The following is a 15602-nucleotide window of genomic DNA, read 5'->3' as shown; positions in this document are numbered from 1 at the left end:
AAATTATTTAACATACCTGCTTAGTAACTTCTTTGTTAAGCGCTTTTGCATGCTGAGCTATGGAGTGAGCAATGCTCAAACTTGCAGAGTTTAAATTTGTAGAGCCTTTCATAAATTTAAGGATGGAGTTAGATTGGCTCTTATAAAGGTGTAGCTTCCTGGAAATGTATTCCCTCCTTTCATCCTCACTTTTTTCCAAGAGCTGGGAATTATTAGTTTCAAAATGTCTATTTATATTCCACATTCTGCTTACTACCGTTTCAGTACATAGAACGCAAAATGATCTGCCATTTTTTTCTATAATGCCATACATCTCGCTCCATGTCTCTTGAAAGGGTCGGCTACTGCCACTACCACTCCCTTTACTTAACCTTTGTTTTTTATTTTTTGGGTGCTCCATCAGTGGGCCAGTGACAGCAGATAGAATTATAGATAGCCAATTAGGGGTTAACTAGCCTAACAAGCTAACACAACCTCCCCCTCACTTATCTCAGTTATTGTGGGCAATTACAAGTCCATGGCACCCCAATAGTTGCTGCTAATGGCGCTCACAGTTCCCGTTGGCACTCCGCTGTTCCCTGCTGTGGTGCGGTCGTAACCGACAGTCCCAGGAGTAGACTCTCTGTGCCGGCCTGACTGGAGAGGCTGTTCCCGCGCTCCTCTCCTGCAGGTCCTCCCTCGCCACGCTGATGACCTGTGTGCGCACGGCACACACGCCTTACCAGCAGCCCCTGCGCTCAGAAAGGGGCGGCGGAGATACAGTAAGTGAGTGTGGGCGGGGGAGATCACACGTCCCGCCCCCCCGTTCCTCCAGCACAGATTCTTTCATCCTCGGTGGCCGTGCAGGAGCCGAGGATGAATCGCATGAAATCCTGTGCGTGTCACCCCAAATGGCTACGCGTGTCAGCACTGACACGCGTGTCATAGGTTCGCCATCACTGGCCTACACCCTGATTCTTTCGCCGTTGGGAGGGGGGGGAATGTCTTTGAGACATGCGCGTAGTCTCGCCACATGGGGCATGCGCGGTCGGGAAAAATAAACGGTTTTTGGTTTTTTTGGCCCGAGTGCGCAAGGCACGATGGGAAATAGAACTCTCTGTCCTGCCCTAAAGCGGCGTTCTTGCCCTCTCAGTTGAGTTCGCGCAAGGCTTGCTGGGAAACTTCTCTCGCGTTGGGTGATGGGAAAAAGAGGCCGTAGAGATAGGAATGATTACCACGCTTAGTGATTTACGTAACTCCTTAATATTTTCATTTTGCGGCCATGCAGTCGCTTTATCTGCAGCTCTTTATATGGCAAGCTTCTGAAGACACTTGGTCCATAATGGCCCCTACAATGCAAGCTAGAAAATTTAAGTGGTGAGAATTGTCACGCTTACATCCATAGTGATAATTAGAATACCATAAATATATGTAAAATAAGAGGTATGCGGGTCCTAAAATTCCGGGTACCTTTTTAGTCTCCCCCCCCCCCCCGGTGATTTCTCAATACTATACATTTTTCCCAGTGATTTTCATACTTAACAACTATTAAGATGAGCGGATTTCCATTCCCAGAATGCCCCTGTCAACATTTGCGGACTTCAAATCCCAGAATGTGTAAGCTACCTGGGGCATTATGGGAATTGAAGTCCATTAGTCTTTAAGTTGCCAAGTTTGAAAAACACTATTATATCCATTGCTTTTTCATAGACAAAAGGCAAATTTTGTTTTTTAAATGAGAACAGAAAACAAGTCCAGTTTTAAATCTTTTGTTAATATTCCAGTAGCAGCTATCACAAAAGTGAGGGAATCACATTTTTTTAAAAAAAAAACAGGTGTATTGATCCCAGTATTTTTTCATGCATTAATGAATATAATGTGCAAAACTTATCCAGATTAATTATCCAGAAAACAATTGTCATGTGAAAATATACTACTGATAATGTATGTGTCGTTTAAGATATAAAGTTTGCCTAAAAGCTTACCTAAATCCCTTCATTGCATGGGAGAAACAGTTGATTCCAGAGTGATTAGAAGCAAATTGTGTACATTTGACCTTGTAATCCCTTGCATTGGGGTGGAGTCACCCAATTGAATGGAGCTTAGTGTTTACTTGCTGGATGCTCTTCCTGTCGCCTATGTAGAGTATATATATCTGTGCCCAGAGAGAGAAATATCTGCGGCTACTTAGGATCGAAATCACAGCCTCCTGATTGTGAGCAAATTCCGTACAGCTCCAGCCAAAAGAATCTATCTGGGTTTGATTGGTCATTATCCACAGATAGTCCTCAGCTTACAACCATTTCTTTAGTGACCATTCAAAGTTACAACAGCATTGGAAAAAGTGAGTTATGACCAGAGGTGGGTTGTTCTCAGTTCAGACAGGTTCAGGCAAACCAGTAATGGTAATTGGGCCTGGGTTGCCGAACCGGTAGTGATGGATGGATGGCCACGCCCCCCGAACCGGCCCACCCAGATGCTCGCCCTGCCTCTCATGGGCTCTCTGGAGGGGAAGGAAAGTTCTCTCTCAAGACCAGCTTCTTTCCTGCCCTCCTGCGGCGTCAGTCCATAGGCGGAGGGCACGGACCATTCGGCGCTAAGGTAGAAGCAGCTGCCACGGTGGGGAAAGCGAGGCTCCTTTGCCTGCCTCCCAGCTGGCAAAACAGAAATTTTGGTGGGCGTGGCTAGGTGGGGGGCATGTAACTGAGTGGGCGTGGGCATGAGCGACATCAAGTTGGCCACGCTCACTCAGTCATATGCCTCCGCCTATCCACGCCCACCGAACCGATAGTAAAAAAAAATTAGAACCCACCACTACTTATGATCTTTTTTTCACACTTATGACTGTTGCAGGATCCCTATGGTTACGTGATCAAAATGTGGGCACTTGAACTTAAAAATAAAGGGGAATCAGAATATTTTGAAGTCTGGAACAGATTTTATGACTGGTATAAGACAAGGTGACAAGACTGGAACAAACTGTATATATGGTGATTGGACAGAAGGATTGATAATGTATTAAGTAGGCTAATTGTCAATGGTTGAGACTAGCTGTATATAATGTGAATTTGTGGTCACTTCGACTTCGTGGTACTGCATTGTTTTAAATGTAAAAATAATAAAAATATATGGGGAAAAAATGTGGGCGCTTGGCAACTGGCATGTATTTATGGTGGTTACAGTGTTCTGAGGTCACAGGATCACCAGTGGTCACCTTCTCAGCCCACTTCCTACAAGTAAAGGAAGGGGAGCCAGGGTCATTTCATGACTGCATGATTCACTTACCGTATTTTTCGGAATATAAGACACACTGGAGTATAAGACGCACCAAGATTTTTAAGAGGCAAATTAAAAAAAAAAGTTTTTGCACTCTGCAGACCTCTCAAAAACGGCCCCCCCCTTTTTTTAAAAAAAGGGCATTAATAGCCTTTAGGAGGCTTGTAGAGTGCTCCTGGAGAGTGCCCCCCCCCTCCAAAATGAGCAAAAATGGCCCATTTTTGTCAAAAATAAAAGGGCATGCATAGCCTTTAGGAGGCTTATAGAGTGCTCTTGGGGGCTGGGGGGTTGGGGGGGGAATTGAGCAAAAAACAGCCCATTTTTTGCTCATTTCTGCCCTTCCCAGGCCCCAGGAGCACTCCAAAAGTCTCCTAAACACTATGCCTGGGTGGATTTCAGCTCCCAGAGCTCCCCAGCAAGCATGCTTTAATTTGGTGGACTTCAGTTCCCAGAATTCCCCTGCCAGCATAATCTGGGATAGCCCAGCATCAGAAGTCTGATAGTTTCTTTTGCGACTCACAAATGTTATTCAAAGGCAGAAAGTTTGTAAAATGCAGCTCACTGCATCAGATATATGCAGTGGTTTGTATATATAGTTTGTAAATAGTGCAAGCACCATAGTTTTGGACCCTATATATCCTTTGTGTGATTAACCTATAAAATCCTATAACTGTAACAGGATAAGAGTTACAACATCATGAGTAAGCATTGATCAACAGCTGCTCCGGATGCAAATTAGTCTCAAGTCCTCTTTTGTAAATGGAGGAGTGACATAAGATCCAAAAAAATTACATTTCCTCTTGTTTAAGAAAGGTTGTTCCCGTGGAATGTCTCAAAGCTTGAGGGACATCCTTGTACAGCACAAAATGTTCTAATTTGTCCGTTCTCTGTCATGCTATGCAATTCATACTTTCCGTCCATTGATTGCTAAAATTACTTGATGTTTCTTAACCTCCGCAACCTTATGGTGTGTAGACTTCAGTTCCCAGAACGTCCCACCCAGTGGTGGGTTTCAAAAAAATTTCGAACCTACTCTGTGGGTGTGGCCTCCTTTGTGGGAGTGGCTTGCCGGCCATGTGTTCTCTCTCTCCCTCTCTCTCTCTCTCTCTCTCTCCTTCCTTTTGTCTCTGTCCCTTTTTCCTTTTTTCTTTCATCTCTCTCACTTTTTCTTTCTTTTTTTCTTTTTTATTTCTTTCTTTCTTCCTTTCTTTTTCTCTTTCTGTGTGAGTGTGTGTGTGTGTGTGTGTGTGTGTGTGTGAGAGAGAGAGAGAGAGAGAGAGAGAGAGGTGAGTTTCAAAAAATTTTGGAACCTCTTCTCTAGGTGTGGCCTGCTTTCCGGGTCCACTGGTGGAACCTCTTCTAACCGGTTCGGTAGATTTGACGAACCGGTTCTACCGAACTGGTAAGAACATACCTCTGGTCCCACCTAGCCTCCTGGGAGTTGAACAGAGGTGGTATTCAGCAAGTCCTGACCAGTTCTGGAGAACCGGTAGCGAAAATTTTGAGTAGTTGGGAGAACCGGTAGATAACACCTCTGGCTGGCCCCGCCCCCATCAGTCCCAGCTGATCGGGAGGGAATGGGGATCTTCCCCTAGAGTGGGGAGGGAATGGAGATATTACAGTATCCTGACCCTGATACGCCTGCAGAACAGGTAGTAAAAAAAAAATTGAGTCCCACCATTGAAGTCCATAATGCTCCAAAGGGGCATTTTTCCAAAGTCAACTGAACTTTGTTTTTCCTTGAAGACCTTTCCCTTCTCATCCAAGAAGCTTCCTCTGTCCTGACTGAACTGAAGGACCATCAGAACGGAAGAAGCTTCTTGGATGAGAAGGGAAATGTTTTCAAGGAGGTCCAGCTGCATTTTGAAAAACAAAAATATCTTTCGGGCAACCATGACCTGGATGACTTAGAATCTCTAGAGCAAACTTTTTTGGCACCAAGTGCCGAAATGGGAGCACGCAGGGGAGCACCAGAAACCGGAAGAGCAACTCACTGGCGTGTGCATGTTTCAGTTTCCGGTACGCATTCACACGTGAAGACCAACTGGCCAGCGTGCAAGCACCCACCAAAAACTGGAAGCTCAGCTTCCCCACACATGCATGCACACTAGGGAGCGGTTCTTACAGTTTCTGGTGCTCCCAGCCATGCAAAGACCAGGTGGCGTGCAGGAACCTGGAAGGGCGATGGCTGCCATGCCCGGAGAGATGGCTCTGCGTGCCACTTCAGGGCACGCGTGCCATAGGATCCCCATCACAGCTCTATAGACATAAAAGCCCACAATCTTAGAAACGGTTGAGTTTGGAAAACCCCTTGGAAACGCTTTGAAATGTGCGTTTGGTTTTCGTCCTTCTTCCCAATGCACAAAACAGAAAATGGACTATTCCTGACCACGCATAGTATGTATAGCTTATTTATTTCATACTTTTTGCCATCTCCACAAGAAGCTTTCAAGGGCGGTTTAAAAAAAGAGGAAAACATTCATACATACACAGATTCCTGTATCCATGGTTGTTTCCGTTTACCAGGGTTTGCAAGACAAATGCAGCTCGTGAAGAAAATAATAATTTGCGAAAAAAAATACATTCAGTCTAAGAAAGTTCAATCAAAGCTGAACACGCCCTTTTCAACAGTCTACGTAGGGCAAAATAAAATCTATTTCAGCAGCGGAATTCAACTGACGTATACACAATTGAAAATATATTCCAAGAAGAACTGGCTTTTGCTGTAACTGCTGTAATTCCCCCCCCCCATGTTTTATTTGTTTTATTTACGTACATTTCCATCAGACAGTGTGTGATCTGGGTACAGTTATCTGAACAGTCGTAATCCACATATTTTTGTCACAATCGTGTTAATAACATAACTATAATTTAATATAATTGCAATCATACATAACATCTTCATCGTCAAATTCTCTCCACATTAATGTGTCTTTTTATATCTCCTCCTTTCTAACTTCTGTTTCTATTGTCTAACCATTTAATGCTATAATTTTGTAAACAAGTGGGAAAGAATCCCTTGACTATTTCAGTTGTCATCTGGATGGATGGATGGATGGATGATAAGGCTTAATAAAGTCTTAATAAAATACAGACATTGCCACACTGTACTGTTGGAGTTGAAGTAAAATATCTATCTTGTTCCGATTGCTGCAAGCTTGATTTTTAAAAATTACTAGATATATCATTCCAGTAAGAATGTCCCAAGGTAGAATACAGGTAGCCTTTGAATTACAACCACAGTAGGGAGACGTTGTGTGAGTTTTGCCCCATTTTACGACCTTTCTTGCCACTGTTGTTAATTGAATCAGTGCAGCTGTTAAATGAATCTGGTTTGCTTGTCAGAAGGTCACAAAAGGGGGATCATGTGACCCCGGGATGTTGCAACCATCATAAATACCTGCCAGTTGCCTACCGTGTTTCCCCGAAAATACGACAGGGTCTTATTTTCTTTTTACTTACAAAATATGGCCTTGGGCTTATGATTGGGAAGGGCTTATTGTTTTGGGGTTGCTCCCTTGCGAACTGGCTCCCGAAGAGCCGGGCACAGCCTCAGGGGTGAAGCAGCCATGAGGTGACCAAGCTCACGAGCAACCACCTGGCAAACCCCCTCTCCAGCCGGGCAGAGCGCCATTCACTGACCTAGGGGGTATCCCTAAGGCGCCAAGCCACGTGGCGCTCTGCCCGCTCCCCAGCTCCTGCGGGTTGGCACATTCGGGATACCCTCTAGGTCAGGGCATGGAGCTTTGCCCGGCTGGAGAAAGGGGTTGCGCGAGCGCCTGTTCCGCCCCCAGCAGGCATGCCTCCTAGCCTCAACATGTCCGGGCCCAGCTCTCCCTGCAGCAGCCACCGGCGCGCTCCGAGCATAACGTCTTCTCCGGTCCCAAACTCCCAAACTCGGCTGCTGAGTCTTCCAGCAGTGGCCGCTCTAGGAGTGCGCTCTAAGGTTGTGGGCTGGCTGCTGGAAGACTCTCTGTCCGGAAGACTCTCTAACAGAGTCTTCCATCCACCAGTCCACTACCATAGAGTACACTCCTAGAGCGGCCACTGCTGGAAGACTCGACAGCCAAGTTTGGGAGTTTGGAACCGGAGAAGACGTTATGCTCAGAGCGCGGCGGCGGCTGTGGCTGCTGCATGGAGAGCTGGGAAACTCCCCCCTCCGGCCAGGCAGAACGCCACTCCCCAACCTAGCGGTATCCTGAAGGCGGCAAGCAATGTGAGCACCTTTCCCCCCCGCCCCTGCGGCCTGGTGCCTTCAGGATACCGCTATGTCGGTGAGTGGTGCTCTGCCTGGCTGGAGGCGGGGTGGTGGTGAGGTTGTCCAGGAGGGTTTATTTTGGGGGGTGGGCTTATATTTTTGCCCACGCGAAAAATGTGGCACGGCTTTAGTTTCAGGACAGGTTGTATTTTCGGGGAAACACGGTAGTGCCCCAATGTTGAACACGTGATCATAGAGATGTGATGGTTGTAAGTCAGGGGTGGGTTTCAAATTTTTTTTACTACCGGTTTGGTGGGCGTGGCTAGATGGCGGGGCATGTGACTGAGTGGGTGTGGACAACTGGATGTCACTCATGCACACTCAGTCCCATGGCCCCCTCACCAAGCCATGCCCACTGAAACGGTGGCGAAAACTTTTGACGGAGTACCTGCTAACTACCCAGTAAGAAAAAAAGTTTTTGTCCTCCCCAGCCCCCAGGAACACTGTGCAGGCTTCAGTGGGGCTGGGAGAAGGGAAAAACACCCCTGTCTTTGCGAAAAATGGGCCTTTTTTCGCCCGTTTTTTGGCAAAAATGGCATTTTCCCCTTCCTAAAGCCTGCAGAGTGCTTCTGGAGGCTGAGAGAAGGGAAAAATTCCACCGCTCACCCCTCGCTCAACCTGCTGTTCAACCTCCCACCTTCACCCAAAGCCTCGTGCCGCACCAGGAGGCTGAAGTTGGAATTTCTTTTCCCCCCTGTTGCGTACCTTGGCAACAGGACTGTTTCTCTCTGCCTCCTTTTCCAGCCAAAAACATGCGGGCAACAGCAGTGGCGATGAGGGAACCGGTTCAGGGGGCGTGGCCAGGCTGCAATTGCTACCGGTTCGGAAAGCTACGGCAGATTTGTACTACCTATTCGGCCAAACCGGACCGAATAGCTAGGAACCCACCTCTGTTGTAAGTGTGAAAAACGGTCATAAGTCCCTTTTTTCCCATTGCTGTTGTGGTTTTGAACAGCCACCAAGTGAACTGTTGTACGTTGAGGACTACCTACCCTCTTTTCTTAACAAGAGTTTTCTCATCTTTCTCAGATCCATTAGAAGAATTGTGCGTCAATACAGTCATAGAGATATATACAATACAGTCATAAGGGACGCGATGGCTCAGTAGGCTAAGACGCAGAGGTTATCGATCAGAAAGGTCAGCAGTTTGGCAGTTCGAATCCCTAGTGCTGCGTAACGGAATGAGCTCCCGTTACTTGTCCCAGCTTCTGCCAACCTACCAGTTTGAAAGCATGTAAATAATGCAAGTGGAAAATAGAGACCACCTTTGGTGGGAAGGTAACAGCGTTCCATGCGTCTTTGGCGTTTAGTCATGCCGGCCGCATGACCACAGAGACGTCTTCGGACAGTGCTGGCTCTTCGGCTTTGCAATGGAGATGAGCACTGTTTTCCAGAGTCATGAAAGACTAGCATATATATGTGCGAGGGGAACCTGTACCTTAGTCATAAAATATGCCGGTCCAGCTTTTGAGATTCAGTTCCATTCCTACAGAGGCACCGAGTCCTGCAAGAAATCGGCCGGTGAAAAGGAAGGGTTTCGTCAAAAGTCAAGACCGAAGAGCAGGATGAAAGGGAAGGAAGGCATGACATCAGCCAGGAAAGTTGAGAACAAGGAACCTCTTCAGAACGTGTGCAATTGAGGTTGCCCAAGGAAGACCTGCTTGGAACAGGACGACCTTTGCATTTCAGGCCGTGGCTGACCACCGGTCATCGAGAGGGCAATGGACCGAGCAAGTCCCCCATCGGGCACCAGCCATTCAAAGGTCTCTGTACGTTGCAGAAGACCCATTTTCTAACCTTGCTGGTAAGGTTGGCCACGGCCATCACTGACCACCAATGCACTCAATACGCTGGAGTTGCTGGAGAGAGGCTCTTTCCTGGCAGTCCGTTTCTCAATCGGCGGGCTGCGGAAGCTCTCGCGCACCTTCAAGGAACTCCCCACCTCCGTGGACGAGCTGCGGAGGTGGTCGCTGGGGGCAAGGCAGCCGCGGGGGCCTTGCCACCCGGCCGAGATGCAGCAGCAGCAGAGGAGCTCCCCCACAGCCCTCCTCACCTCTTTGCTTTTCAAAGAGTAGATGATGGGGTTGATGAAGGAGTTGAGGACGGCCAAGGTCACGAACCAGCCAAACATCTTCTGAAGCCTCAGCGCTTTGCTCCCGTTGAAGATGTCGATCAGCAGCAGCAGGAAGAGAGGGATCCAGCAGACCAGGAAGGTTAAGAGGATGATGAGCACTGTCTTCAGCAGCCGCAGGGACCTCTTTGGGCCGCCGCTGGAGAAGCCCAGTTTGACCCTTCGGCCGACCCAGCAGTAGATGGAGCAATAGAGGCTCACCACGCCCACCAGGATGATGCTGAACAGGACGACGATAAAAAGGATGTAATTCTTGGCGTAAAGCGGCAGCAAGGTGGAGCAGTGCGGCACATCACAAATGCAGTTCCAGCCGAGCAACGGAAGCAGGCCAATCACGAAGGCCAGGAACCAGGAGAAGAAGATGCAGTTCCGGAGGCGGTTGGTCTTGACGGACTCGCTTTCCGCGATGGGCCTCACCATCACACTGAAGCGCTCGATGGCCGTCACCAGCAGGCTGAAGGTAGAGGCCGCCAAGGCGATGAAAAGGATCCCTTCGCGGAGAAACCACATGTAGGGATACAGCTGGAAGGTCTTCCGGCCCGACAAGCAGAGGTTGATCAAGTAAGCGATGCCGGCCAGGAGGTCGCTGGAGGAGATGCTGGCCAGGCAGGTGAAGATCCAACGCCGGCTTCTCACCTTCAGGACGATGGCCAGCAGGACCACCAGGTTCTCCAAAATGATGAGGCAGCTGGCGGCAATGATGATGATCTTGAGGACGTCGAGGCGGTCTTCCTCGGGACGCCGGTGGCTCAGCCGTCCAGTGAGGTTGTAATGGTAGAGAATGATGTTGAAGTCCTCGGTGGCGGTCAGGAGGGAACAGGACTGCTTGCCACGGACGGAGTCAAGAGGGGGCTTGAAGGCAGAAGTAGGGGAGGAAGAAGGAAGGGAGGAGGAGAAGGAAGAAGAGGAGGAGAAGGAGGAAGTGGAGGAGGAGGAGGAGGAGGAGGAGGAGGAGGAGGAGAAGGAGGACAGCTGGCTTCGGTCCGTCATGTTGTGGAGAAAAGAAACCTTCCTTCAAACCAGGAATCGCAACGGGCAACGCAGCTGGGTTTGTGGTTGGAAAGGCGCAGCGAGGACACCAGCTGTGTTCTCCGTCTTTACCAGAGGAGGAAAACGAGAGCACCTTTCAGGACAGCAGCCGCACGCAGGTTGCAAAACCCAGGTGTCCGAATCCGGCTTCCGAGAAGCTGAACTGGATCGGAAGGTGCAAAGACCAGTCGAGCATCTCCGGCGAGGAACCGGTGTGCCAACAATAGCAGCCGCTGCCTTCAAATTCTTCACCCCGGGTTGCAGGAGAATTCCTGATAGAGGCGCCCACGGACTGCAGATACGAAGCCTGGTTTGAAACTGAGAAAAGGGAAAAAAAAAAAAGGGAAAGGAGGTGAAAAGTGTCGCAATGGAATTTGGCAATATTTCCTGCCTTTTCTACCGCCGTCAGCAGCACGCTGTTTTCTAATTTCGGGTTTGGCATCATTTCAGCGCACCATGCAATCTATTTACCGGCTTTTTTCCCCTCCCCCTTGTTTCGCCGGCACGCGACCCCGGTTTAATATTGAACAGCCTTGAGAAATATATGCCGGTGGATTTCCTAATCAGTACGGTGCAATCCATTTACCGCTCGGCTCTCTTTGATCAGTACATGACCTCGGCGGTCAAACGTGACTTTGATGACGTGTCCCGGGGTCACGTGACCCCCTTTGGCGACCCTTTGACAAGCAGGGAATCCAGATTCCTTCAACAGCCATGTGATTAACTTAACACAGGCAGCGATTCGCTTAACAATGGTGCCAAGAAAATTTGCAAAATGGGATAAAGTCCACTTAATGGATGTTCCACTTAGCAGAGTAAGTTTTTGGGCTCAATTACAGTCGTAAAGCCAAGGACTACCTGTACTTCAGACCCACACAAGTGGCCAGGGCAGTGTTTCTCAACCTTGGCAACTTGAAGATGTCTGGACTTCAACTCCCAGAATTCCCCAGCCAGCATTCGCTGGTTGGGGAATTCTGAGACTTGAAGTCCAGACATCTTCAAGTTGCCAAGGTTGAGAAACACTGGGCTGGGGCATCACAAAACATACAGACCTGGATTTCGTTTTCTCCCAGCGGAGAAATAATCAGAGGGTTGGGAGAATTAAGCTCAGATTCTGCACAAATCAATAAAGGCATTGCACTAAATCGATAAAACTAATTTTAACCGCAGTTTTGTTTTCTATTTGTTCATTTTCGTTTGTGGTTGGAAGGCACCTGGAAGGTGGGAGGACGTTATAAATAAACCATTTTTATGTGCGGTTTGTAAAACCTAGTAAGAGGGGACTCTGGAAGAATTCCCTCATTTGATGAGTAATTTACATTCATGAATCTAGCTTAGTCATAACCTGATTTTGTGTGTGTGTGTGTGTGTGTGTGTGTGTGTTACTTATAGTTTAGCGCAACCAGGGGTGAAATTCAGCAGGTTCTGACAAGTTCTGGAGAACCGGCACCGGAAATTCAGAGAACCGGCAAATACCACCGCTGGCTGGCCCCAGAGTGGGGACAGAATGGGGATTTTGCAATATCCTTCCCCCAGGAGTGGGGAGGGAATTGAGATTTTGCAATATCCTTCCCCCTGGAGTAGGGAGGGAATGGGGATTTTGCAGTATCCTTCCCCCTGGAGTGCCGTGGGAATTGAGATTTTGCAATATCCTTCCCCCAGGAGTGGGACAGGAATGGGGATTTTGCAGTATCCTTCCTCTGGAATGCCGTGGGAATGGAGATTTTGCAGTATCCTTCCCCTGCCATGCCCACCAAGCCATGCCCATAGAACCGGTATTTCACCACTGAGCACAACATTGTATTCCAGCTACCAGAGTATGTTAATCCTAGTTTCTTATATTGGGGCACCCTAACCAATTGTGCCTGAGTCAGTAAACCGAGGATCGTGACGGAGTGGTGGGATTCAGCCAGTTTGCACCACTTCAGGAGATTTTAAATCCATTATCCTAAATCACAGGTCTGCTGTGGTTTAAAAGAATCCTCAGAAAGGACATCCCGGGATCCTTAAATCCAGGGAAGATTTCACACACAAAATGTGAAATTGTTTTTTTTCTAATCGAGCTGCTGCTGGCAGAAAAACGCTCCATCAATCCTCCAACCACCGCAAGAATGACTACAGATTTCGGCTCTTAAATAAAAGCGTTGCGGTGAAGAAGAAAAAAGATCACACAGAGAGAAAAAGAATAAAAGATGGAACGTGATAAAATCACCACATGCTATGAAGACAAAGTAGTGGGAAGGGGGGGGGGAATACAGATTTGGTGCCCTGTTCATTTCAAAAATAGAGATTTGCACAGCACGGAGAGGAAAATGTCATTTACTCTGCTTTATTTTTTAAGCGTTGCTACTTCCAGAATTAATGCAGGACAAGAGAAGCAATGGGTAGAAACTAATCACGGAGAGAAGCAACTTAGAACTAATTTCCTGGCTGTGAGAACAATTAATCGGTGGAACAATTTGCCTCCAGAAGTTGTAAATGCCCCAACACTGGAAGTTTTAAAGAAGAGATTGGAGAACCATTCGTCTAAAATTTTATAGAGTTTTCTGGTTGAGCAGGGGGTTGGACTAGAAGACCTCCAAGGTCCCTTCCAACTCTATTATTCTATTCTATTCTAAACACCCCTAGTAAATAAAGGCTTAACGAGTGGACGTGCCTGATGGCTGCAGATTTCTCATTATGCGAAGCCATAATTTACATTAAGCATGATTTGTTCAACAAACTGTGATTCCTAGATCACATCCAAAGCCAAAAGCAAAAGAAATAATGACTCTCTCTACCAGGAGAGCCGACCCTACCACAGAAAGACAAATCTGGGTCCATATATCACACGTTTAACCCCATTATTAAACAAACCCATTTTTCCCGCATTCACACGTTACATCGAACTGTAAATTCGCCCGTCGGGCTGAGAGACGCCGACTATGCCGAGCGAGGGGAAACAAATTAACTAAGGGAAACGTTAAATCAATCCGTTGGCTAAGATTTCACCTGAGTAGGTTGTGTGAACGCAGCCGCACTGTAACACGCAGGTCAGCCTGTAACTAAATCGGACGAAACTTCACTTCCAGGGGAAACCTGTGCAGAAATTTTGCAGCCTTTCCCCTAAACTTGGGCAGAAGAGAGTGGAAGATCCCAGATTCAAAGCCAGAATCTCCAGGGAGGGATAAGGGATAGGATCTACTGTGCGATATCTGTCCGACATAGGCGATTAGAAAAATCAATCGAAGCTTACAGTATCTCTCTTTCTGTCTTCCCGCAGGGGACGATGCATGGGATTCCCCCTGTGTCTTTTGTCCAGTGACATGAAAGCAAGGGAAAAACCCTCCTTTACCCAGAAAGATTTCATTACTCAAAACGGACAACAGATTTCTTTTAAAAAACACTCTTGATTTAACACATTTATAAAGCTGCCTGTCGTATAACCAAGGCTGGGCAGCCTCCGATCCCTGGGATGGATAATCTACTCATCCCCTTGGCTCTGAAAGTGACTTTCTTGGATTTTGCCCTTGGTTGCGGTAAGAATCTGTTCTGGAATATCAATCACGGTTAGTGGTCTTAGCCTTACGCCATGGGGGCTTGCCAAGCAAATCAGGGTTAAGCCGATGACAGTCCAGGGCATTATTTGAACGCAGCTCCTCTCTCAGCATTCCCTTCCAATGCAAGGGAATAAAAGAAGACTTGCAAAGGAGATCAGAGAATGTAGAATGACTGAACGGAGAGAAGATGGAAATATAGATAGATAAGAGAGAGAGATATATATATATGTATGTATGTATGTATGTATGTATGTATGTATGTATGTATGTATATATATATATGGGGGGGTGTATATATATATATATGTATGTGTATATATATGTATGTATATATTTAAAGTATGTATGTATGTATGTATATATGCGTGTGTTTATATCTATCATCTACCTATCTCTATCTATCATCTACCTATCTATCTATCTATCTATCTATCTATCTATCTATTCATCCATCTATCCATCTATCCATCTAACTCTCTATCTATCTATCTATCTATCTATCTATCTATCTATCTATCTATCTATCTATCTATCATCTATTCATCCATCTATTCATCTATCCATCTATCCATCTATCCATCTATCCATCTAACTCTCTATCTTTCTTTCTATCTATCTATCTATCTATCTATCTATCTATCTATCTATCTATCTATCTATCTATCATCTATCTATCTATCTATCTATCTATCTATCTATCTATCTATCTATCATCTATCTATATAAATGTTTGTCCCCCCCCACCCAACTCACCTGCTCAAAATCGAATCCACTTCACCAGCAACTGCTCAGTGCTGTGATTCATCTGGTGATCCTTTCAAGAGTCATGTGTGGTGATCAAAAATTTACTGGGATGTGACTTGACCCTGGGTTAGGATTAGGGTTGCATTGTTTTTTTTTCCTCTTTGGGGGGGAGGGAGGGGAGAGGGAGGGGGAGGGGCTCTGTGTTAAAAATACAAAAACAACAAGAGGAAGAGATATTGCTACACCCAAAACCACAAACCACAAACGGACCCACCCAAAACGCGGCTGGCAGGGAGTCAATTTTTTTAAATAAATATATATATATATATTGTCTTCAGTTGAATCCCACTCTACCACTCGGCGTGTCAGGTTAGCCTACTTCACATCAACAACTCTCCTGTATTTTCTCTCCTGTATTTTCCATTTCAAACGCACAAACACAAAGACCTTAATTGTTAATGCCAAGAGCTAGTTTCAAAATATGAATTGTAGGATCTTCGAGGCAAAAGAATGATTTTTGTCACACGCTTATGGGCATGGAGGGCACAGTTGGTTGCTACACACTCTTCTCTTGTTTATTTCTCCCTCTTCTGCTTCCTCTATTCTCTGTACTGGCTGACCCTGGTAGAAGATGGCATCATGGGGT

The 15602-nt window shown here is 46.7% G+C and overlaps 1 protein-coding gene and 1 long non-coding RNA gene across 3 annotated transcripts in view; one reads left to right on the top strand and one right to left on the bottom strand.

Moving 5' to 3' along the window:
* LOC116515360 overlaps positions 1 to 15602 on the top strand; it is a 38021-nt gene that overhangs the window by 596 nt on the left and 21823 nt on the right. For both annotated transcript variants that reach the window (XR_004256248.1, XR_004256243.1), the window contains exon 2: positions 13936 to 14191. This is a non-coding gene — a long non-coding RNA (uncharacterized LOC116515360). The remainder of the gene's footprint in view (positions 1 to 13935; positions 14192 to 15602) is intronic.
* On the bottom strand, positions 8872 to 15051 carry S1PR4 (sphingosine-1-phosphate receptor 4). Its single transcript, XM_032227267.1, has 2 exons — positions 14966 to 15051; positions 8872 to 10991 (listed from the first exon to the last, which is right to left on the bottom strand). The coding sequence occupies exon 2, from the start codon at positions 10632 to 10634 to the stop codon at positions 9306 to 9308; it is 1329 nt and encodes a 442-aa protein (XP_032083158.1). The 5' UTR covers positions 10635 to 10991; positions 14966 to 15051; the 3' UTR covers positions 8872 to 9305.

Source organism: Thamnophis elegans, chromosome 1, assembly GCF_009769535.1.
Source record: "Thamnophis elegans isolate rThaEle1 chromosome 1, rThaEle1.pri, whole genome shotgun sequence".
Classification (NCBI taxonomy): domain Eukaryota; kingdom Metazoa; phylum Chordata; class Lepidosauria; order Squamata; family Colubridae; genus Thamnophis; species Thamnophis elegans.
The sequence above is the reverse complement of the archived record's forward strand: the minus strand, read 5'-3'. Positions and strand labels throughout refer to the sequence as shown.